Source organism: Pseudoliparis swirei, chromosome 18 (genome assembly GCF_029220125.1).
Source record: "Pseudoliparis swirei isolate HS2019 ecotype Mariana Trench chromosome 18, NWPU_hadal_v1, whole genome shotgun sequence".
NCBI classification, from domain to species: domain Eukaryota; kingdom Metazoa; phylum Chordata; class Actinopteri; order Perciformes; family Liparidae; genus Pseudoliparis; species Pseudoliparis swirei.
The window spans coordinates 26,891,563-26,915,338 of record NC_079405.1 but is presented as its reverse complement, the minus strand read 5'-3'; the positions used below and the strand labels follow the sequence as shown (position 1 = coordinate 26,915,338).

Here is a 23,776-nt window from a genome sequence, read left to right as displayed (position 1 = left end):
TATGAGTCATCCGTCCCTTTTTCCACACGGAGAGTTTCGGGTTTCCTCGCAGGGCTCAAGTCGGCTCTCTCGCTATCGTGTGACCTAAAAAAAAGAAACAATATCATAGATAAGTCAAGAGGATCAGTGTCACGGAGACGGGTAATTACACAGCCGGGATTTTTTTTATTCACCGGTATACGCTGAATTAATGTTCCCGTTTGGAAAGAGTCAATCGGAAGGTCAGGGGAGGAGGATAATCCAAATCAAACCACTTGTGTTCCTTCTCTATTTCAGAATCTGTGTCTTTTTTCTTGTTTCTGTTGGATGGGAACATGTTTGTTTGCAGTCTGGCCGGCTGGTCAGGCTGGATGTCGGGGAGCTGTAATGGTTTGTTGACACTTAGTGTGGAAAAGAAATAATTGGAGATGTACAGAGGTCGTTTTCCATCGGCAAACCCTGTGCAGCGTGCATTTATTTTTTTAATCGGCTACTCTTTCTTCTCTCAGCTGAGCGGCTATAGTCAGAAAAAAAAGGGGGGTGGGACACAAAACAAGGGAGAGAAGAAGAAGAAGACGGAGGAGCAGGAAGGAGAAGAAGAAGAAGAAGAAGAAGAAGAAGAAGAAGAAGAAGAAGAAGAAGGAGGAGGAGGAGAAGAAGAAGAAGGAGAAGAAGACAGAGGAGCAGGAAGAAGAAGAAGAAGGAGGAGGAGAAGAAGAAGACGGAGGAGCAGGAAGAAGAAGAAGGAGAAGAAGAAGGAGAAGGAGAAGAACAATAAGAAGAAGAAGAAGAAGAAGGAGGAGGAGAAGAAGAAGAAGACGGAGGAGCAGGAAGAAGAAGAAGAAGAACAATAAGAAGTAGAAGAAGAACGAGGAGGAGAAGAAGAAGAAGAAGAAGAAGAAGAAGAAGAAGAAGAAGAAGAAGAAGAAGAAGAAGAAGAAGGAGGAGGAGGAGGAGAAGAAGAAGACGGAGGAGCAGGAAGAAGAAGAAGAAGAAGAAGGAGAAGAACAATAAGAAGAAGAAGAAGAAGAAGAGATAGCACCATGCAACAGATAGAGAGGATGATTGCACCCTAGCAGTCCCAGCCTCGGTGTTCGTCCCGGGGTCATTAATTCCGGCTCCTGTAACGGAGCCCTATGGGGCCCCTCGGGGCCCCGGCTCCTCGGTCCACCCCACTCACCAACTTAATGATGACTCTTAATTGTAAAGCCCCCGCTGAAGGGCCCGGCCCGTAATGACGTTGTGATGAACGCGACAGATGTCGTGCGCCGCTACGCCGTCTCTCTCCAGAGCTATGACTCCGACGGTTCCCTCACACGAGTTTATTTACAAGAGTTTCCTGGCCAAGACAGCAGCAGCAGGAAATTACACAAACTTTCAGATAATATAACATAAAACAATGACAGACAATATAAAAATGAAATAAAGATCTTTTTTTAGATCACAGCATGAATAAAAACCAAAACTAAGACTTGAGTCATCATAACCCAGTTCACACAGGAGCACACACAACACATCTACAGCCACATGAACCTCCCGCCAACTTTTAATCTATTTTTAAAAACACCTCAAGAGTAAATATACTGCAGCTGCTCCACCTGCACGCGCACACACACACACACACACACACACACACACACACACACCAGCAGTCAGTCCCAGCAAATTAACGTTCACACTTACAAAAGGCCATGATGCTCCGATTGGATCACGCTCGTTTGCGGGCATCTCGGAGATCAAAACAACCTTTATTTTATTTTTTTACGATTCTCTTTAATTTGCTCGAGAAGCTCTTCTGAGTTCTTTCTTTTTCATTCGTATGGATAAGAAATGGGAGAAAAAAGCACCAAATAAGAGTCGAAAGTTGAAAGTGTGTTGACCAAAACACTAAATGATGTGAGATGTTTAATAAGTTTTGAAAAAAAAAAATAGTCCAGGTGGAAGATTGTGTATTTATTTATTCTTCCTGGACATCATCGAGGCTTTTTGATGTGAACACAGTTTAAATGTTTTATTGTTGCTCACAGATTAGAAGTTAGTTGAAGTTTTAGTTCATTCAGCTCATTTCAACTAAAGTGTTAAGTGTACTTAAAATATCAGGTTTAACTGTGCCCTAACTAATCACGAGAGTTGGAATCGTTTAAGCAACACAGATTTTCCCATCTGACTCAACTGTGTAGTCCCTGCCAAAGGGCATAGGTAACCCCACACGGTAAAACAGAACAGACAAAAAAAAGGAAAAAGGAAAAGAGCAGCATGTGTGAGATGACATGTGCATCTCATTTGCATATGATGCATCATAAATTCCACTTATGGACAGACGTAGGGAGAGAGAGAGACAGGTGTGCAAACAATCGCACGTGAATACAACGACGAAGACCCCGAGCGTCTGTTTTCTTCTCACCTTGGTGGTTTTGACTTTGTTGCCGGTGCTGCAGGACCAGCCGGTCAGGTCGGGCAGAACCTTGCATTCCTCTCCGTCCATACACGGATGCATCTGGCACCACCACTTCTGGGCTACGATGGAGGCTGCAGAGGCACAGAAAGAACAGCGGGTTAGTGAATGGATCCGACGGTGTGATGAAGAGCACTGCAATAACGGCGAAGAAAAAACAACAATAAGGTGTTTACAACAAAGACGCAACATCCATTGCCGATGGCACAGGTGTCGAACACAAGGCCCGCGGGCCGAATCCGGCCCGCCGCATCGTTTTACGTGGCCCCTGGCGGCTTTAAAGACACGTGATCGCCTTTTCTTAAAGAAATTGAAGAAAAATATCCCGTGCTTTTATTTTGAAGGTTGAGGATCAAATGGATTTATGTTGTAATATTAGAGACATTTTCTTATGTTACAATATTTCTACACTCGAATAAACAATAATCAAATGCAAAGAGAGTTATTTAACAATATGTTGGAGGAGTTTATAAAGTGTTTCCGGCCCTTTAAGAGGGCGGCCATGATGCTGATGGCCCACGGTGGAAATGAGTTTGACACCCCTGGCTTATAGAATACCTCAATAATACTGTGAAGGGATAATTGACTGTACATCCACAGCCAACATCAACTATTATTGTGCATAATAAGGGTCAATATTGCATATTTTACAATTTTATCATCTGTAATATGATCGTGTGAGGAGATAAACTGCACAGCTGTATACCTTTTTTTCCCTCCATTTTAATTAGATTAATGTAATCCCTCAACGTGGATCTTAAAGCCTGAGGGTGAGTGTATGAAGAAGGTGGAACAGGGGAAATATGACGGATATGTCATATCTATAGGCAGCAATGATTAATACTAGTTAAATCATCCTGGATAAATCAGATGTGGAGTATATTATGCTGCGGATGTCTCCGCAGAGCATTCAGAGGATTTTGAATAAGATTCAAGAGGTGAATTTATGTGTATTTTGTCATTTTGTGCAGCTGTGTGAGTCACCTCCTGTCATACAAATGAGATGCGTGTTGCCAAACTCCCTTTTGTTTCGAGTACAATCCATAAAACACGAGGCGCATTTAGACAATGAGACACTATTTGCAAATGTGCAATTGGAGGGAGCAAGAACGGGATGACGAGACGGAGCAATGATATCAATTATAAAACAGCCTTCAAGGGAGTGTTTGAAGCAAAAGAGACGAATGTTTGAGATCGATTGTATCATTTTTTTAAAAGCCCTCTCAGAAACTCGTCTCTCTTACAATACGAAATATGAAAAAAAAGGGACCTTCTCCAGTGTGATTCTTTCTTTTTATTGATTTAAAACCAATTTATTCCGATCTATTTGAGTCTATAATGAAGTGGTGATTCGGTGAATGTATTACAACACGGCTGCGGTGAGGTCTGCTGAGTTATTCCAGGGGTAAAAAGAACCCCCAAAAGTTTTCTTTAGGCTCCACAGCTGACGCTCATATCTTCCAGATCATCTGACCGGCCATCTAGACGGACGACAGCCTGACAGCTGAGATTAACTCCCTCTCTCCTAACGCATCATCCATCCTAAAATCCAAAATAAATACAATTCTGATCCATCCTCCTGTCTCAAGTGTGAATGCAGGGAGGGATAAAAAGAGTTCCTCCAACTTCATTAAACTGTATAGGGTTGATGGATTGATATTATGATCGCCGGCGACTGTTGTTTCCGGGCAAAAAGGGAGAATTTGAGGTTGCGTCGGCAGAAAAAAAATGGGCTTTCAATTGCGTAATGCCAAAGAACAAGCGGACAAATCGTCTCGAGCCTCATTGGAAGAAGGAAAACACTGTGAATGTGAGAATGAGAGGGAAGAGGGAGGCGAGGATAATACAAAAAAAGAGGTATTGACGAAGAAAAAACACGTTTTGTTTTTGAGCTGAGAGAGGCGGAGAGAGAGAAGAGTGGAGGGGAAAAAAGCTTCTTTTTTTTTCGGACGGCCATCACCGAGTTCACCGGAGGATTAAACGAATGCAGGGAGAAGGTTAGTCACGAACTGAGGCGGGCTGGAAAATAAGCAACAGCAGACACACGAGGACATGGAGGGAGAAGCAGGAAGTCCACGCGCGCACAACGGATCTCGCGGCGGTGTGATGCACGAGCTCGGCGGCGGTAAACGGTTCTAAAAACCAACGGCTGTGTAATGCTCGTTAATGTGGCCATTACGGTGTTGACGACGGTGCTTTGCGCCGCGAGAGCCGTAATGGGCCCGGCCTGCGAGGGCCATTACGGGGTTAGCGTTCCCCCGCAGCTCATCTCGCGCTACTCCACCGGGAGAGGGCCGCGACACGCGCGTGTGTGAGAGCACCTGCCTGTCGAGTGGGGGAAATGAGGCGGCGGGGGTCCAAGGCCTGTGACGTCATGGATGACTCATGCGGATGTTTCGGGCGGTGGTGTCAACGGGTCAATGTTATGAAAAAAATATGTTAAAAAAGATGACGCGGTTAATTCTGAGGGTCGTGTTTCTTTCTGAGGCTGCGGGGGAGGGGAAGAAGCTGGATTCACCCCCTGTGGTGCCTTCAAGGTCACGCTGATGGACCGCATTTGACATCCGTTCGACTTTTAACCCTCCTGTTACCTTAGGGTCAATTTGACCCCGTTCAATGTTTAACCCTCCTGTTACCTTTATATTTACTGACATATTTTACCCTCGGGGTCAATTTGACCCCAGCAATTAAAACCTCCAGAAAATTATTAGAATTAATATTGTTTTCCAAGTTTAAGTGTGAGGTACTTTATGTTTGTTTGTTGACTACCTAAATAGCCCTTTAAATATATAAAAAAGTTGATATTTCTTATATGTTTGACACAGTGAAAAACAGCCTGGGGTCAAATTGACCCGAAAGAACACCGACATTAAACATTGAATGGGGTCAAATTGACCCGAAAGGTAACAGGAGGGTTAAAGGAGAAGTTCAACGTTTTTGGGAAGTTACACTTAACTCACGTATAAAGAAGTGACATCTCGTTTTTGAAGAAAATTAAAACGAAAAACGTCTCGGTTTCTGGGGCGGAGGGTGTGTGTGGGTGTGGGGGGGGGGGGTATGTCTGATACCGCAAGAGAAAAAAACCTAAACGCGATGTGTTGACTGGCGAGCCGTGGAGGCGCAGGTATACGAGGGAGCGTGTTACCTTCGGAGAGAGGAAGCAGGTTTCATGCTGGTTCCATTATGATAATCTATGTGTGCTTTATATTTATTGGTGTCACTGTTTCTTAGATTCCTTTTCAAATCGAACTCAACTCTTCTTTCATCAACGTCCTGCTGCGTCTCACCAACACTGTCACGTTGTTGATAATCATCCACACAGTCGCACCGGCCCGACTCTCGACGAGCGGAAAACACCTGAAAGCATTATTAGCTCGATCGCCTTCAAAATGATGGACGTCGACGGCTTTACACTCAGAACGCTCGTCGAGGACGTGTGGCGACGAGCCTCCGCTTCGGCTTTCCTTGAGTTCTCGAAAAGAAGATTAAAAACGTGTGCGACTCTATACCTCGCGGCCTATCTGCTCTAATTGCCTCATTCTCATTAGCGGTTCACAATTAAATTCCCGAAAGGTGCACGTGCTAATAGAAAGACAGGTTTACGGCTCGGGCGCACATTCCGTCGCGGTAACGATCGGCTCGTTTTACGACGGAATCTGCTCTCAAAAAAAAAGAAAAACGTCTTTTTTAAATTCTCTCTCAAACTTTTTCGGAGCGCCGTCGTCCGAGGGGCAAAAGCGTGGAGACGGAGCTTTAAGGGGTCGGGGGGGGGGGGGGGTTCCCCTCCTCGTCTCTGGGGTTCTCTAGACGAGGGTACCGCACTACGAGGGCGCCTTCGGGATATCACGTCAAGGGAAAACCTGATGAACGCCACGTGATGCACGCCATTCTGACCCCCCCTCCTCTCTACCTCCACCTGTCTCATGGATCATGGAGGTCTGGATCGTGGTTCCATGCCTATACCACCAACTATTCACACACTCTGTCGTACTCATTGAATGTGATTATGTAACTCCGTCATGTTTCCTTCTGGTCACATGACCTCTATTGTTCTGTCCATCCTGGAGAGGGATCCTCCTCTGTTTCTCTCCTGAAGGGTTCTTCACATTTTTTAAAGTTTTTTTTCCTATTTTTTGGGAGTTTTTCCTGATCCGATGTGAGGTCAAAGGTCAGAGGATGTCGCGTGCGTACAGATTGTAAAGCCCGCTCAGTTAAACTCTTAATGTGCGATATTGTTGCTGTACAAAATAAACTGAATTGAATTGAATGAGCATTCCCCCGAACGGCCGCCCGCCCGCCCTCTGTTCACTTCTCCCCGAGTCGTCGTTGTAATGTTTGTGACATCAAGTGGACAAAGTTGAAATTGCAGGTTCCCCTCACAGAAATGTTGTAATTTTTATTCGTTGACTTTTGCCTTCTTACATAATCGCTGTCATGCTAATACCTCCCGCGGCTAAAAGATAAGCCTGCGTGCTGAACTGGTTGTTATCGTCCAATCAACACGCCGAGAAGTGTCCCACCTCTGCAGGCTTGTGACTAAAAATGTTGACGATGATAAATAACATCAACAAAAAAAAGTGAAAAACAAATTCACACCCTGGAAACACAACAAAAAGACTTAAATGGATCCGTTAAATCCATCACGTAGTTAACAGTCATATTTCTGAGGCCTGAAACGTGACATTAGATCAGCTTTCTGACTCGTGTGACGCAATTTAATACCAACTCCGCATTCATCTTCAACTCCTCGAACCCTTTCGATGGCGAGTCCCACGGCAGAGAGAACAATAGATGAGCCTTTAAAATAAGAAGAAAACAGATTGTCCCATTGTCGAATACGACCGCTGCACTCGGGCTCGTGTCCGGTAGAGCGCCCATTAATACTTCACGAAGGCGCCGCTTACTTTCATACTTTTGCATGTGCACACACGTGCCTGTTGTGCACCTGTGTGTGTGTGTGTTGTGTGTGTGTGTGTGTAAGTCGCCCCCACCGGGCAGTAAGTGTCAGGAGTAAAAGCACAATCACAAGCAGGCCCCGTGCCCTTGCTTCCCAGGTCATTACTATTTAAAGGGAATGTGATGTGTCCACACACACACACACACACACACACACACACAGAGTTGGGGATGGACCCGGAGGTATGCGTACCCTGAGGCATCGTAACTGTTCCACTCAGTGATCCTGGAGTGCAGAAGCAGTTGGAGAGAGAGGCATCCATCTCTCTCCACCATGATTTACTCACACACACACTGTGTCACACACACTGGGTCACACACACTGTGTCACACACACTGTGTCTCTGCCGGCTCACACACTCGCGCCAGCACAGCCAGGTATGCATGACGAGGAAACACCAGCCAGAAGCCGTCGGTGAGACGCGGGGAGCGTTTACCGGCGGAATGACAAACGCATGATGTCATAGAGCGGGGATTACGGTAAACAACAGCAGGTTGACATGCGCTCACCAAGACGAGAGTTTTTTGTGCCAATTACTGGAACCTGGGTGGGCTGTCGGGGGGGGGGGGGGGGTAGATACATAACACGCCTACGGTAAGTAAATCCACTCATCCGTTGGGCTCCACCGCCACATTTAAATGATTTAAATTCCCATTCCAACCGACACACACACACACAACGGACACACACACACTCTCACACACACTCTCACATACACACACAGACACACACACAGACACACACACGGACACACACACATTCACACACACACACACACTCTCACATGCACACACACTCACACACAGACACACACACACAGACATACACACACACGGACACACAAACACAGACACACACACTCTCACACACGGACACACAAAGACACACACACACACACACACACACGGACACACACACAGACACACCCACACACACACAGACACCCACTCTCTCACACACACACACACACACACTCTCTCACACACACACACTCTCACACACACACACCCACTGCATCTCCGAGGCGTTCCTGGCTGCCTTGAGCCCATCGGGTGAACGCGGCGTTCTGCGTTCCCCGCTCAGCGAATGGAAGCCGGTCTACGCTGCAGACGTCAGAGCATGAAGGGGTTCATGTTCCCGTGGCGGTTGTGAAAGGTTAAACCACCTCAGCGTGTGAAGAGTTTCCACTGAGCGCCACGAAACACGTTGATGATCATAAGGAGCATTTAGACACGCAGGCGTCCTTATGGAGGATTTCACTGTATTCAAACTGTTACAGTTTTTTTCGTTTGCTAAACGACAGTGGGCACAACTGGAGTCACATGTGCAAAACTCTAACTCCAGTCTGCACAGCAGCAGTTCATGTGGACCAAACTCTAGTTTGTTTTTCATTGCTTGAACACAGTTTTCAAAACTCTAACACTTATCCCACGACTTTAACCACAACCTGCACAACACTGTGGATCGACAGCACTTTGTTCAAATGCTAACACACTGCTGTCAAAACTGTGAACCACACATTCAAAACGGAATAGAGTTCAGCCTTGTGCCTTTCAAACACTGCTGATTGCAATTTCAGCTGAAAGGCTAAGCAGGTGTCTTGTTTTAGACTTGTTAGTGAACACACACACATATATATATATATATATATATATATATTACAGTATATATAGGTAGAGCTCAGAAAGACTCATTTTGGAAATGGAACAAGGAAGACGGGTTCGTGGAGGGAGAAGGGAGGCAGGTAGAGGGCGGATGCGTGGAGGATGACAAAGAGCTGTTATTCCAGATGAAATAAGGGCTCCACTTATAGAGCATGTCGTGAACCATGGTCTCTCATTGAGAGAGGCAGGTTGAGGGTGCAACAAAAGTGTTTGGTCACCACCCACATGTCCAAATGTCTCTTTTGGAAGCCATGCGTGCCGGATGTGAGGACACGAGTCCAGAGGACTGCCAGGGATGGATAAGGCACTCCAGAAGGTTCTTCCCCAGGTGGCAAGAGAGAACATGAAATGTGATGTTGATGACAACATGTGGCCTGATGCTAGAGAGAGGCAGGATTAGCCCCTCAATTATTTGTTCCAATTACAGTATGTACTTTTAGTTTCTCATTACTGTAATTCCGTAAATTACTACAGACTATTGAAGCAAACTGCTAATTTTCATTTACCTTAAAGAATTGTTATGTTCTAAAAAAAATTATAAATCATGTGAACGAATGTCTCTCTTTTCTTTGAAGAAAATATTACTTTGTTTGAAGTCACTGAAATTGTTCAAACTGTAAAGATGAAAAGTTAGTATTTTCTGTATTGGTGTTTGATGCTCGTGTTTTTACTCTCCGTGTGTTCTGAGTGACAGTGTGTGTTTTCTCAGTGAGGGTTGTTCATAGTGTTTGGCTGCACTGAGTGTGTTTTGAGCCATGTGTTAAGAGTTGTGTTGCTTGGAATGAGTTTTGCAGGTGATGTGAACTGTTTAGCTCAGGTGACTGTTGGTAGTGCAGACTGTAGTTAGAGTTTTGCACATGTGACTCCAGTTGTGCCCACTGTCGTTTAGCAACCGAAAAAAACTGTAACGACTTTTAAAACAGAATATGAGACTTTTTTCTATTCTTTCTTTTTTGGACTTGGCTCAGACTCACATTCATTCCCTATAGATGGGTCACACAGTCCGAAGCAGCCGTGTGAGCTTAACTACATTTGGCAGAACCCCAATGGAGACAACAACAACAACAACAACAACAACAACATGTTATTCATCCTGCATGCATTCACCCGTCACACGTTCTGGACCGGCTGGTTCTCCTAATGGGAAATCTATGAGACGCAGACCCAAAGCTTTTCTCCAGTGGAATATTTCCGATTTATTGACTCTATCTAGTGTCAATTATTCTTCTAAAAACTCAGATTTTCCGACTTTTCGTCCGACAGTCGGCGCAAACTATTTCCGCCAGTCACTGATTCGAATAGAACAATTTAAAAAAAATCTATTTAAATGATTACAAACCACGGAACAGATTGTTGTGAGGTCATATAAAGTAACGGGTCCCACCGCGCGGCAGCCGGTAATGGGAGCTGCCGCCATTTTATCCTTTTTTTTCAGCCGCCATCAATAATGTAACTCCATCTACACGGCAGCTTTTCTACCAAAGGTGGCGACTGAGCGGAGATCGTCTCTTTCCAACGGCGCTCAAGCCTACAAGGTGAAAGGGGCATGTGTGTGTGTGTGTGTGTGTGTGTGTGTGTGGATGAGGTGAGATGTTTGGGTAGATGTGAACTCAGAGGTCGAGCATGACTCATGTGTTAAGTGCTGCTGAGCACTGGGTTTACTGGGGGGAAGTGAGAGGCGGCGTGACACGAATGGGAAATCAGGAAAAACCTGCGGGACATAAAGTGAGACGGACGAACGAAGCCGTCTGCGTGTGAAATAACGTCCGCAAAGAATCGGCGAATGACTTTCAGCGACACGAGAACGACCGTTAGCTTCTCATCGCTGTCATTCCGTCCTCTTAGGACGAGTGTTTAAGGAGAAGTGAACGAACACAAGCAGAGTGTGTGCAGGCGACACCTTCTCTGAGAGGTTCACGTGATTCCTTATTTATCCCAAGTTTCATTACAAAGCCAATCATCTTTGCTCTACGGTTGCCCGATTTCATCATTATCAGGCAATCGTTCTCATCTAGGAACTCATCAAAGAGGTTAAACAACAAATCTACTTCTTCACTGCGTGAGAATAGTGCTGGAATGGATGAATATATACATATATATATATATATATATATATATATATATACATATATACATATATATATATATATATATATATAAACAATATATATATATATTGTTTATATATAATATATATAACATACAGTATATATATACTGTTTATTTATATACATATTATTATATTGTTTATATATATATATAAACAATATAATAATATGTATATAATATATATAATATAATATATATATATAAACAATATATATATACACAAAATATATAATGTATCAAATATAATAATAATAACAATATATAATATATATATATATTGTAAAATATGTAATATTATAAGATATATATTTATCTATATATATATATATTGTCACTGTTTGGTGACTGACTCATTTGAATGGGAAAAGCACCGTCTACTGGCCACATGCAAGAACAGCAACACACTGGACGGGGCGGTGTGTCGAGTGCTTTATGGAGAATTGTGATTATTAGATATGGAAGCTGCTCTCAGAGGATATGTGTGTGATTCACACAATGATACACACACGTGAAAAACACAAATGAATGAAAATGAATCAGCCCGATGCTTGTGCTCTGGGTCCTGGAGACCATCAGCTGGATACTTCCTGACTTTTCCTTGATTCATGATCAATTTCTCATGATTTATAAATAATTACATGATTCAGAAAGAGACGGATTACTTTAGTTTGGGGTTTCTGGCTGTACGATAGACTTTACATGATCAATATCTGCAATTGGTGTTGACAGTACTTTTTAATTAACAAGCAGTACCACTTAAATGTTTCAAATAAGTGTATTTAGATTTATATTAGAGTTAAGTTCATGCTTCAGAGGTCTGATGCATAATAAAAAGTCAAAACGCACAGATATAAAACATGAAATATATTTTTGTGGGTGTTTTAACAATATTTTCAGGCTGTTTTGTCTCTTTTATTGAACCCATGTTGTGGCAAAGAAAAGTTATTTTCCACGAAGTACTTTTAATAAGCTCAGAAGAAAAAAATAATCCATAGCAATAATTATAATTTTTACAACAGAAGGTTTTTAAGGGACCCCAAATAATAAGGAACACCTTCAACAAAACCAAAACAGTGAATTTCTTCTCGTCACTGATATTGGGTCATTAGAAGTGAGCGAGCTGAAGCTGGAGCAGAGGGGAATGACTTCTTTGTCTTTGTTTTTGTTTTGTTTTTCCTTCTCGACAATTACCAAATCATTAATTTACGCCGTTAGCACCGCAACGGCATTTTCATCAAAAAATAAATGAACCCCAAAAACGGTTCAATCCCGATCGAGTTCGAGATCGAGCATCGCAACTCATCGACGTCTCTTGGACTATCGGTCACTCGGTGTCCACCCCCCCCACACACACACACACACACACGCACACACACACACACGGGCCGACCCTAACAGTTTGAATAACCCCAATGCTTCGGAGATGCACTGACTCTCCTCCCATATGAGACAACTGTGTACTTTCCTGTGGCCGGCGGCTAATACAGCGTGATGGGATCAGGGTTTGGCCGACACTGTGTGTGTGTGTGTGTGTGTGTGTGTGTGTGTGTGTGTGTGTGTGTGTGTGTGTGATCTCAGCGGATGATGGGGGTCAGTGACACGGCTTGTTTCTAGCCGGGCGGGATCTCGCCGAGCGGACAGACGGGTGGAACAGAGGTTCATGAGAACGACCCGCAGCCTCCCTCATCATCACCACACACACACACACACACACACACACACACACATGTTCATTTTACCCACGTAGCATTGCTCCTGCCAATGCTCGGGTTGCCGTTGTGTTATATTCTTTATTTGGATCCCGTTAAGCGTCCTCAAAGAGGTCTCTTTGTCTTACGTCTTGACGTATTAAAGAGATGAGAGGAGGACGCCGTCTCCCCGTCTCCTCGTCTCCCCGTCTCCCCGTCTCCTCGTCTCCCCGTCTCCTCGTCTCCCCGTCTCCTCGTCTCCCCGTCTCCCCGTCTCCTCGTCTCCTCGTCTCCCCGTCTCCTCGTCTCCTCGTCTCCCCGTCTCCCCGTCTCCCCGTCTGTCTCTCGCCGACCGGATATGAAATGCAACGCGGTCCCAAATAAAATCGGGCCTTTTTAAAAACTCCAGTTTAAATTTCCCGCCGTGAGATGCGCTCGTCCTTTCCTACAGAGCGAGGGAATAAGGAGGCAAGGACACATCGGCGTCTGCGCTTCCATTACCTGCATCAGCGCCTTTGACCTTTGACCCGTTACGCCATCACCTCGGGACGTTGAAACCAGGAGGGAAGCGAACTGAAAAAAGACATACTATCTGACTTCCTGTTTTAAAAAATGGACAATATTGTGTTGTTTCCTCCTTCTGATGAGTTCATCTTCTCACCTGTCTCACTCCCTTGTGGGTTTCTTTACTCTGCTGAACAAAAACAGGGCCCAGGTGTTATCCCCCCCCCCCTCCCCATCAGCGCTTCATGTGTTTCCGACCACCTTTTTGAAAGGTTTTGCTCTGTTTTTTCTGCTTTTTTTTTTTACGACGACAAGAGATACACAAAAATCAATTCCCACACAGGAATCTAAAAACCCTCCGGCAGCAATTCAAAAAAAATCAAAAGTGGCCCCTATTAATCCAGTTCCTGCAGCGGACTCATTTATTTACGTCGCACCGAATCAGGTAATGATTTGTTTTCGGCGAGATGATTCATGTTGCACATTTAATGATGCAAGATGATTAAAAAATATATGTTAGCCTCTTTGACCCCCCCCCCCCCCTTTGACCCCCCCTCCCCGTGTGTGTGAGAATCGGCAGTATGTGTCGATCAACACGCGCACAAAAAAACACACGGTGCAGCCGAGCAACACACACACACACACACACACACAATACATTCAGAATTCTAGTCACGAAACGATGGATACTGAACATGTCCAGTGGAATTATCCTGCAGGAGGAAAAAATAAAAATTTGAATTTACGAGACTAGACGTCTGGATAATTTAATGCATTTAATCGAGTGAAATTCACAGTGCTTGGGTTTGAATTGTTGCTGATTGTATTGCTGTAATGAAAGGTTGGAACAGAACAGTGCTACTTCAGGGTATATTTAATGTATAATTAAGGATTCCAGCGTTGCAGTTTTAAGTATTTGGTGCAAATACAGACTAAGTGTAGGCTGTTGGTCATAGTGGGTGATTTATTCAAGGGGAAAGTACATAGTATGTTGGATTCATTTAATAAGCTCAGAAGAAGAAGAAAATATAGCAATAATTATAATTTTTACAGCAGGAGAGTTTTAAGGGACCCCAAATAACGAGCAGCGACTTCAACAAAACAAAACTGTGAATTCATTCTCGTTGCTGTTCGATATCGAGTCGTTAGAAGAGAAGTATGCCGAAAACAAGACGAAGAGGCTTTGCAATCCTGGGACCGGAGTGACTTTATGAAGGAATGAGTCATCAATATTTCACTTTTTTATGATTTATTAGTTTTGATGGACATATTTGGGGGTTTCCTATTCTGCAATTCTGTTGTGCCCTTTTTATTTTGTATTTTAGCATTGGTAGTCGATATGTCTGACTTCCTGTGTAGCGAGCATGTTGTACATGGATGATGATTTATGTTTTTCTGTCCTCGGTTGTTATGCTGTTGTGTAATTTTTATGAATGTGTTGTTGTTTTGTGTTGTCTGGTCATGCGTAGCATGTAAAAACTTCAAATAAAATGATTGAAAGAAAGAAGTGAACAAACTGTTTACTTACTCTCACTCTTAAACGTTGCTACTTAAGGGTATATTTAATGTATAATTAAGGATTTAAAGAAGACCAACAAGACTTCATTAAACCGTCGGTCGTCGCGGGTTTCAGAATTACACGTGTCTGGAATGTGGGCTGCAAACACAGAGCGTCACCTGGATATATATATATATATACATGTTTTATTATTTTGAATGATATTTTACCTTCCACACAGGAGGGTCTGGTGTTGGTGGTGCCAGCGACCTGCCCAGGGAAACAGGAACACTTGACGGTTTGAGAGTGCTCCTCAATCTTATTCTTATTACAGCAGCGATGGATGGCCACCACCTCACATGTCCCCTGCTTCACCTGGTATGAGACTGAGAGAGAGAAGGGGGGGGGGGGGGAGAGAGAGAGAGAGAGAGTGGTAAAGGGGGATTATTTGCTAGAAATTCAAAGACTTTAAGGACGGCTTATTGGTGTTTGCTGCAAATAAATTGGTATTAAATTTGAGCCACAAAATAACAATCAAATATACACCGCGGCGGCTTATCTGAGGATGAAACAAATCTGTTGAATTATTTACTTTTTTTATAAACTCCTGAATATATTCCAGTCTCATACTCTTTTTGATTGTGAAGTAAACACCCTTTAGAGATGATTTGAAGTCTCTGTTGCCGGGCGGAAAATGAAACGTCAGGGCGGGGTGGTGGGGGGGAATAATAGTTTATTTTTGACTACTTTCAGACGTGTTTAACCACTTGATTTAAGAACAGACATATTATGAGTCGTGTGGTGGGTCAGCCCATCTTTATGGTGCTAGCCATCACTGCGTGTGTGTGTGTATGTGTGTGTGTGTGTGTGTGTGTGTGTTTTTTAATCTCTGTGTGTGATCCTCAAAGACATTATTTAAATGAGGATAATTGCTTTTCACCTGACACCTCCACACACAAACGTCGTCTATCTTCCGCGATTATCTCCACGTTTCCCCCGGGGACCTCGCCGTGGGTAATTATAATATTCTCTTGACAGTCTTGGGACAGAAGGGCACGCTTTACTTTAAATAAATTCCTCCGCGCAGAAAGAAAGGGTGTCATTATTCGTGTGATGGTGACTGAAACAATACACTTTCATGCGGGGACGTGTGTGTAGCAGTGTGTATCTTATCATCGTTACATCTGACTCGTGAGTGTTCACCTATATTGTGTCTAGTGTAGAGTTGTAAAAGGTTATTTGCACATGTACATGAAGGAAGTCTTATCTTTAAAGTGCAATGCATTAAGAAGGTTATGATCATTTATAGGGAATATTAGAAGAATATTAAGATGAATGTATTGTAAAGCATCACCTACATGATGACAATTAACAATTTGATGCATGAGAATGAATGAGATGTTCTTGTTTAGGGATGATAGTTCGAATGGATGCCGGTGGAAACCCGAGACGTTACCTTTTATTCTGAAGGCAACATAAGAAGTTTTATTCTGAAGGAACTTCCTGTCCTATGACGTTTGACCCCGCCGTCTTTAAATTGACCGTAAGCCAACCAAAGAGTTGCATGTTATAACTTTTGAGGTGTTGGCGACCACAGGTGTCCCTTTTTTTTATATTTCACATGTTATGAGACGTTGTTTTTGTGCTTTATTTCTCTTGGAAACACAAGTGACATCAAGTGTTTGTGCCGCTGAACGATTATCAGGCTGAATATGTTCAAGTTCCTCCAAATTTAGAGAAATGCACCTTTTTTATCTATTTTTTTTGCACGTAAAACTGAATTTGCTGCTTGAAATGTGAATTTCCTGTAAAACTGCATCAAGCGACTAAAGCTGAGGTCAAATAACAAATAATCTGAATATAGAGGAACAGAAAATGCAACTTTTATTTTGATCTTGTTTTTATCCATTGTTAGAGGACAGAATCTCAGGGTCAGACTGATGCTTTATGCACATTTGGACTCTACAATTCAATTGAAAAAAATCCAATAATAATATATATTAATGCAAAGAATAGAGAGATGTCCATAGTTATTTCTTGTATTTCGACTTCACTGGAGACAGTTTCTAAGTTTCCCTTTTATTTGTAAGCAGGTAACACTCGTGAACAACAGCTGGTTGTCTCATTCTGTAACTACCTGGACCTACAGGTCACTCATCAGCTATGAAGCCCCCCTAAAACAGGCCTCAACACGCCCCGTGGAAACATAATCGTTGCTTAACCCTTGTGTTGCCTTCGGGTCAATTTGACCCGATTCAATGTTTCACCCTCCTGTCGCCTTCGGGTCAATATGACCCGATTCAATGTTTAACCCTCCTGTTACCTTTATATTTACTAACATATTTTACCCTTGAGGTCAATATGACCCCAGCTATTAAAATCTCCAGAAAATTATTAGAATTAATATTGTTTTCCAAGTTTAAGTGTGAGTTACTTTATGTTTGTTTGTTGACTCCCGAAAGAACACCGACATTAAACATTGAATCGGGTCAAATTGACCCGAAGGCGACAGGAGGGTTAAATATTGAATCGGGTCAAAATGACCCGAAGGCAACACAAGGGTTAAGGCCTCTGGACCGATTCCAGCCGTCGTGTATATCGCTTCCCTCTCGGGCCGCCGTGCGCTCCTGAGAGCCTCTGCTCGTGTTCTCGCTCCCCGAGCGCAGCGGGCGACATCGCTTCCTGTGAGCCTCCGGAAAAAAGACAAAACCCGTGGTTACACTGGACCGTGAACCCAGATTTTCATTTATGTACGTGACTTTTTTTTTTACCCAGACTCCCAAAACTTTTCACTGCTCAGCTAAATAAGCTTTGCAAGGCAGACACACACACACACACACACACACATTCTGTCGAGGGTTCCATTTCTGCAGGCCGTGGCCCCTCTCATCCGTTCTGATTTAAAGTTTGTTTGTTCTCTCCTCCAGAGAGCCCCATCAATGATCCCGGGCTCTCGGAGGGCGCCCCCCCCCCCTCCGCTATCATCCCTCTACTTTCATTTCCCTCACTTCTCTGTCTCTGGGCTCTCTCTCCTGAGGCCAGTGCAGCTGCCGGATTACCACCACACACACACACACACACACACACACAAACATATAGCCTACTAATCACAATCTGGACTTTAATAAAATTGCACTAAAACTCAACTGAAGAACTATCAGCAGAGTGGTGATTATAACCGTAATAATCACATTTAAAGCACAAAATAAAAAAAAATTAAATAAAAAAAAGAGCGTGTAATATAAACACAACCAAATTGCCTTTGTTTTAATCCGACTCGTGCCCTCATTATTATCAATCCGTCTTGAAAACCAGTGTTAGTGCAGAGCGGCGTCTGGGCACGACCCATTGTCTTCTCTCACAAATAGGCAGCTTGTTAGTGAGAAAGGAGGAGAGGAAGGAAGAGGAAGATGAGGAGGATGAGGAGGAGGAGGAGGAGGAGAAGTAGTCGCAGGCAGCAGAGAGAAGAAAGAGAGGCCGGCCTCCGACTGGCATAATGAGGTCAGCGGGGTCGCGGGTCTCCTCTCTTTATTGCTTACATCAAACCCGAGCCGGGTGCCGGTTGGTATTCCAAAACGGTGACGCTGTGAGGATGTGAGCGAGCGCTGGAAAGCAAAAACACCTGGACTCCATCCGTGTGCCTCTTCTGTGTCTGTTAATGCTGATTTATAATCTAATTTAAGGGGGGGGGGGGTACGATTAACCGCTGGATGATTCTCTGCAGCCGGCGGTGTATTCCGAGTATTCCAAAAGCATCGATTTCAAGGCCGTATCAGGAGGACACTCAACGCTAGTCCAGAGTGTTCCAGATGTGGCCTTAAAGGGGCAGCGCCACACGGCATTGTGGGAACGCACCATTTACATCGTCTTTTTTTCTAGTTTCATAAAGTTGGACGTGGATTTGAAAAAATTGGAACAGACTAGGAACAAGTCCCGAACATCGTGGCGTTCTGCAGACGGAGAGACATGCAGCTGCACTGTGAGCCTCCGTCTGCAGCCTCTCACAACTCATCTGCTTAAGATGCATGTACCGCCTCCAGCTACACACACACACACAGACACACACACACACACAATAATAGTGTATCTAATGTCTCCATGTTGCCTTTAAACCATTCTGTTCTGGCCTTAACCACACAGAGCCTCAGCACACACGGAGATGAAAATACCTCTCAAGGGTGGCTAAATGCTTTTATTCCTGCAGCAGGCAAAAGGAGGGAAGGTGGGGGGGGGGAGAGAGGGGGGAGAGGGGGGGGGGCAACAGTAGCCAGGCAGTCAACAAACCAAGCTACCTTGAACTGATGGATTAGCCAGGCGATTGATGTATTCTGACAGACACGAGGAGCATCGTGCAATTTATCCAAAAAAAGAGCTGTGTCTTCTCCCCCCCCCCCCCCCCCACCGTCAATACCTGACAGGCATGTCCACGGCTATGAAAGGATATCTAGAAGATCTTATGGGGAGGCAAAGTCAACGTGAAGGAGACACACAGGTGGGCCTCAAGAGGGCGAGACGCGCGGAACAGAGTCGTGTCAAACATCTTCCCACATCTTTTATTTATATATATATATATATATATATCAATATTTATATATATATACAGTATATATATAAATATAAATGTATATATATATATATCTCTCTCAATATATATATATATATATAGTATATATATATAATGTATATATATATTAATATATATTAAATATACATTTATATATATAAATATAAATAAATAAATATATTTATATATACATTTATAAATATACAGTATATATATTAATATATATTAATATATATATACAGTATATATATTAATATATATATATATATATAAACAACATATTCATATATGAAACTCAGTTTTTGTTGTTTAAATTTCTTCTTCTTTTCTTTCTCCATTTGCCCTCTTTGACCTCCGCTATCCTAACTTCCTCCTCCTCCTCCTCCTCACCCTGGTCCATCACTCCTCCTGACATTATCAGTGTTTAACAGGCTTCATGCTAATTATTATAACAGGCCGCCGCTATACGGCTGAGTACTCCTGCTCAACGAGTCCCTGTCCCACAGGAGCCGCTCGCAGACGTGGTGTGAGGCGGACGGAGCGGCGGACACAACGCTCCACGATAAACACGCACGGATGCATATTTATTAAAGCTCGAGTGTGACTGTGGGCCTCCTCATGCAGAAAGTGACAGGTGTGTTGTTCCTCACACGAGGCCCAATAAAAACACATGAAATGTGGATTTAAGATATAACTTGTGATCAACGGGATGTTGAAAATAGAAGCTAAAAAAATACTTTTGTCTTATCACATTTTAAGAAAATAAAAAGTGTAATCGAGAAGAATTCAGGAGAATATTGGTGAGAGATTAACGTGTACAATAAGTAAATGTAAGATCTCAGAATGCAATTTATTTATTGTGTGGCCTGCTGATGTGTAATTGTTATGAAATACAGTAAAAGATTAAATGGTCAGCATGAGAGATTTTTACAGTATTTTATGCTATTCTACAGAAGCGTGCACTATTTGTGAAAGGTACATTTGATCATTTTTATGTGCCGAATGTTTTATTATATTATATCTTTTAGGAAGTACGATATGGATCTGGCGAGAGGAAAGATATTCATATGAGATTGTGACGTTTTTTATTTATATATATATTTTTGAAGAAGGATCTGATACTTTATATTCATTGTATATATTTTATCCCTGTGAGTGCTGCCAGAAAAAGAATGAAGAATAAAAAAGCAGATGTTGTTTTTTCTTTTCCCACAGCTCTATTTAAAGTGACAGCTGCCCGTCATGTCGTCTCTTCGTTAGTTTCCATCCAATCCGTCCGTGAGCTTTATAGATTTGTTGTTTTTCAGGTGAGTTTCTGTCAAATGGCCTCTGAGAATAACTCTCGGTCAACGAGACGGAGCATTAAGGACACAAATACATATTTCCAGAGGAGGATTCTTTGACCTCTAGAGCCACCATGTGGCAGCAGATGAAACATCACCAGGAACACACACACACACACACACACACACACACGCGGACGCCTCGCTGACCTGCGGCACACACGCCTAGAAACCACAGAAAGAGAATCCAGCCGTCGTCATGAACTGCCAATTATCCCTCCGCCTCCAACCTGCTGCACATGTTGGTATTAACCAGTCCTTAACTCGCACCAATTAGAGTAAAAAAAAAAGAAGAAGCACCGTGCGATTTGTGAGCGAGTCGTTTTGTTTCGCGGCGGGAAAATAAGAAATAAAGCCGACCCCGCGTCGACCTTCACGACACACGGGGCCAACAATTAGGAGTCGTCCCCGCCGTAAGCGCCGCCGCCCCCTCGCCATCAAGAGGGGAACTAACGCCTTCGCTCATTGCACAACGCGGGATGCCGGTGGCACTGCTGAGGCACATAAAGGTCACTTAAAGGTCACCGGCGGTGAGAGAGCGCAGAGAGACGGGGAGATAATTAAGGAAATTGTCATAATTAAAAGGCGGGGAGGCACAAACTGTCCCTGCAGTCAGCAACAGACACAGATATTAATAAGACGGCGGTGGTTATTGTTTGGGTGGCAGAATGTCACATTTCATTGAGCTGACGCTTTTATCCACGTTACATTCACCCACAGTAGACACCGCTACAGGGAGGAAACCAGGGTTAAGTGTCTTGCTCAAGGACACATCGACTAGGGCGGGGATTGAACCCTCAACCTCTATATTTAAAGACGGAGCTGCTAACCACTGACTCACAGTCTGAATGTCCCCGTGATTTATGGAGATTAAGGATGTAGAGAATAGATTAAGTCAACGTCAGGCTGTGGTTTCTAAAAAAAAAATCATGGATTTTTCTTTTTTCTGCAGGTAATAAGCGATGTGGTGCTTTTGATTAAGTAATCAAATAAAGTTTATTTATATTTTGCACTTATCACAGACAAAGTGTCACAGTGCTGTAAAGTAGTAATATATATACTATTTGGCAATAACAGGGGTCAAAACATGTCAGCAGTTAAAAAAAGAGTAAAGTAAAATACACTGTAAAAAATGGTGCAATTTAATAAATAAACAGAGAAGATAAAAAGCAGCCCATAAAAATATGTTAATTAACCAAATGTCAGTGTAAACAGGTATGTTTTGAGGTGCAGTTTAAATGATATTATTAACACCTCTAGCGGTGCAGGCGGAGCCGTTACCGGGAGGCGGAGCCGTTATCGGGAGGCCCCGCCGCGCGGCGCGCATATTAATGTCTCCGCATGCAATTAGGAGCCCGAGGATGAGAAGTCACGAGTCTTACACGGCCTCTTCTACGCGGGACCGCACAGCCTTTTATTTTTATTTTTTTATAGCAACCCTGAATCACGAAGAATTAAGGCTGCTCGAGAAACAACGGCGTCGTCCCCGAAACCGCAGAGATCGGATGTCGCTCTGATCCGCGTGTGTTGACAGCCGCTGGCGGCTTAAGTGCCGTTTGGACCTGGAAGGGGCCCGATCGTTTCAGAAGGGGGGCGAGAGTTTGCATCCGAGAAGCCAGAGCAGGACGACGGTGTGTGTGTGTGTGTGTGTGTGTACCTGTCGGTCCCCGATGGTTACGGCTGCCGGCGGACACGGGGTCGACGCAGAGCATCACCAAGGCAACGAGGAAGGCCACCTGCACAGGCCAAGCTGACCTCCCCCACAGTTTCATCCTGAGAGAGGAGAAAAAAGAGGAGAGAGAGAGAGAGGAGAAGAAGAGAGAGGGAGGGGGGGGGAGGAGGAAGAGGTCAGAGAGACAGGAGGCAGAGGAGCAAAGCAAACCAAACATATTGCTTTTTTCAAACTAGCAGAAACAATGTAAAAAATAAATAAAGAGAGCGAGAAGGCAAAGGTCAAAGGTCAAAGGGATAAAATGACGACCTGGAGAACAGAATAGAGGCCTGAGAAGAATCTTCTGTGGGGTGTAGAGCTAACTCACCAGCATCCTCTCATGCCTATTAGGATATCACATTAGGATTAACTCCTCCAATTTCCCTCCGGCAGACAATTACAAAAATGTGAGGCTCAGCTCAGGAATCATAACAATCATAACAAGGGGGGGTTTAAGGGCCGCGCCTAATCGTTATTATTTATTATTTTTTTCATCATTGATCATTGTGTAAATTATTTTCTTGATTTATCGTATATAAAATGTCAAAAACATGTGAAGACCATTCGTCACGTGGCTTTTCCCCAGAGGTGACGTCTGTATATTGCTTTGTTCGACCTTCCTTCACACAAAAAAGAAAATAAATGACATCGTGGTTCGTTTTATGACGGAGTGTTACAGTTACATGCAACTAAAATAATAGATTTTTAAAATAGCTGCTAATTGATTTTCTGTTGATTGATTAATTGCTTCAGCTCTGTTGCGATTTGTGATTTTTTATGAATTATTGAAGTTATTTGCACGCACACAGCTGCTTAATATTTACATTTTTGATATCCATACAGATCCTTTATGTCAACTTGTTTTTTGGGAACTTGAGGCGTGAATTTTATGACAATTCATGAACTGTAAACTTTTATTGAACTTATTAAAAAAGAAGATTTAACGAAAATAACCAACGGTTGCTGTCTCACCTGTTGGTCGTCTCTGTCTTCTGTGATCTTCTTCCACTCTGCAGCTCCTCTATGGACGGGGTGCCACGGCCATGGCTGCATTCACTCACACCTTAGCACACCTCCTCCTCCTCCTCCCGCTCCTCCTCTTCCTCACCTCAAACAGAAGAAGGCCCTGGAGAGAGAGGAGGTACAAAGACACTCGGTCAGAGAGGCCGGCCTGCCCCGGGGTACCTCAGTGGCCTACAATGGCCTTGTGTGAAGGTCTGCACACACACGTACACACACACACACACACACACAGGGTAGAGATGTGAAGGCCCATTCTGTTAGATCCATTGTTTACAATAGGT

At 43.5% G+C, this 23,776-nt stretch overlaps 1 protein-coding gene across 1 annotated transcript; it reads right to left on the bottom strand.

Moving 5' to 3' along the window:
* Nucleotides 1-35: 35 nt before the first annotated feature.
* On the bottom strand, nucleotides 36-23,663 carry tafa4b (TAFA chemokine like family member 4b). Its single transcript, XM_056438189.1, has 5 exons — nucleotides 23,445-23,663; nucleotides 22,419-22,534; nucleotides 15,085-15,240; nucleotides 2,384-2,508; nucleotides 36-84 (listed from the first exon to the last, which is right to left on the bottom strand). Exons 2-5 carry the CDS (start codon nucleotides 22,531-22,533, stop codon nucleotides 73-75), a joined length of 408 nt encoding a protein of 135 aa, XP_056294164.1. The 5' UTR covers nucleotide 22,534; nucleotides 23,445-23,663; the 3' UTR covers nucleotides 36-72.
* Between the last annotated feature and the right edge of the window lie 113 nt (nucleotides 23,664-23,776).

Coding starts and splice junctions, on each gene's coding strand:
- tafa4b (XM_056438189.1), bottom strand. CDS start 22,533: ATGAAACTGTGGGGGAGGTCAGCTTGGCCTGTGCAGGTGGCCTTCCTC. Junction 15,241..22,418: donor TAACCATCGGGGACCGACAG/GTACACACACAC, acceptor TCTCTCTCTCAG/TCTCATACCAGGTGAAGCAG. Junction 2,509..15,084: donor CAGACCCTCCTGTGTGGAAG/GTAAAATATCAT, acceptor GTGCCTCTGCAG/CCTCCATCGTAGCCCAGAAG.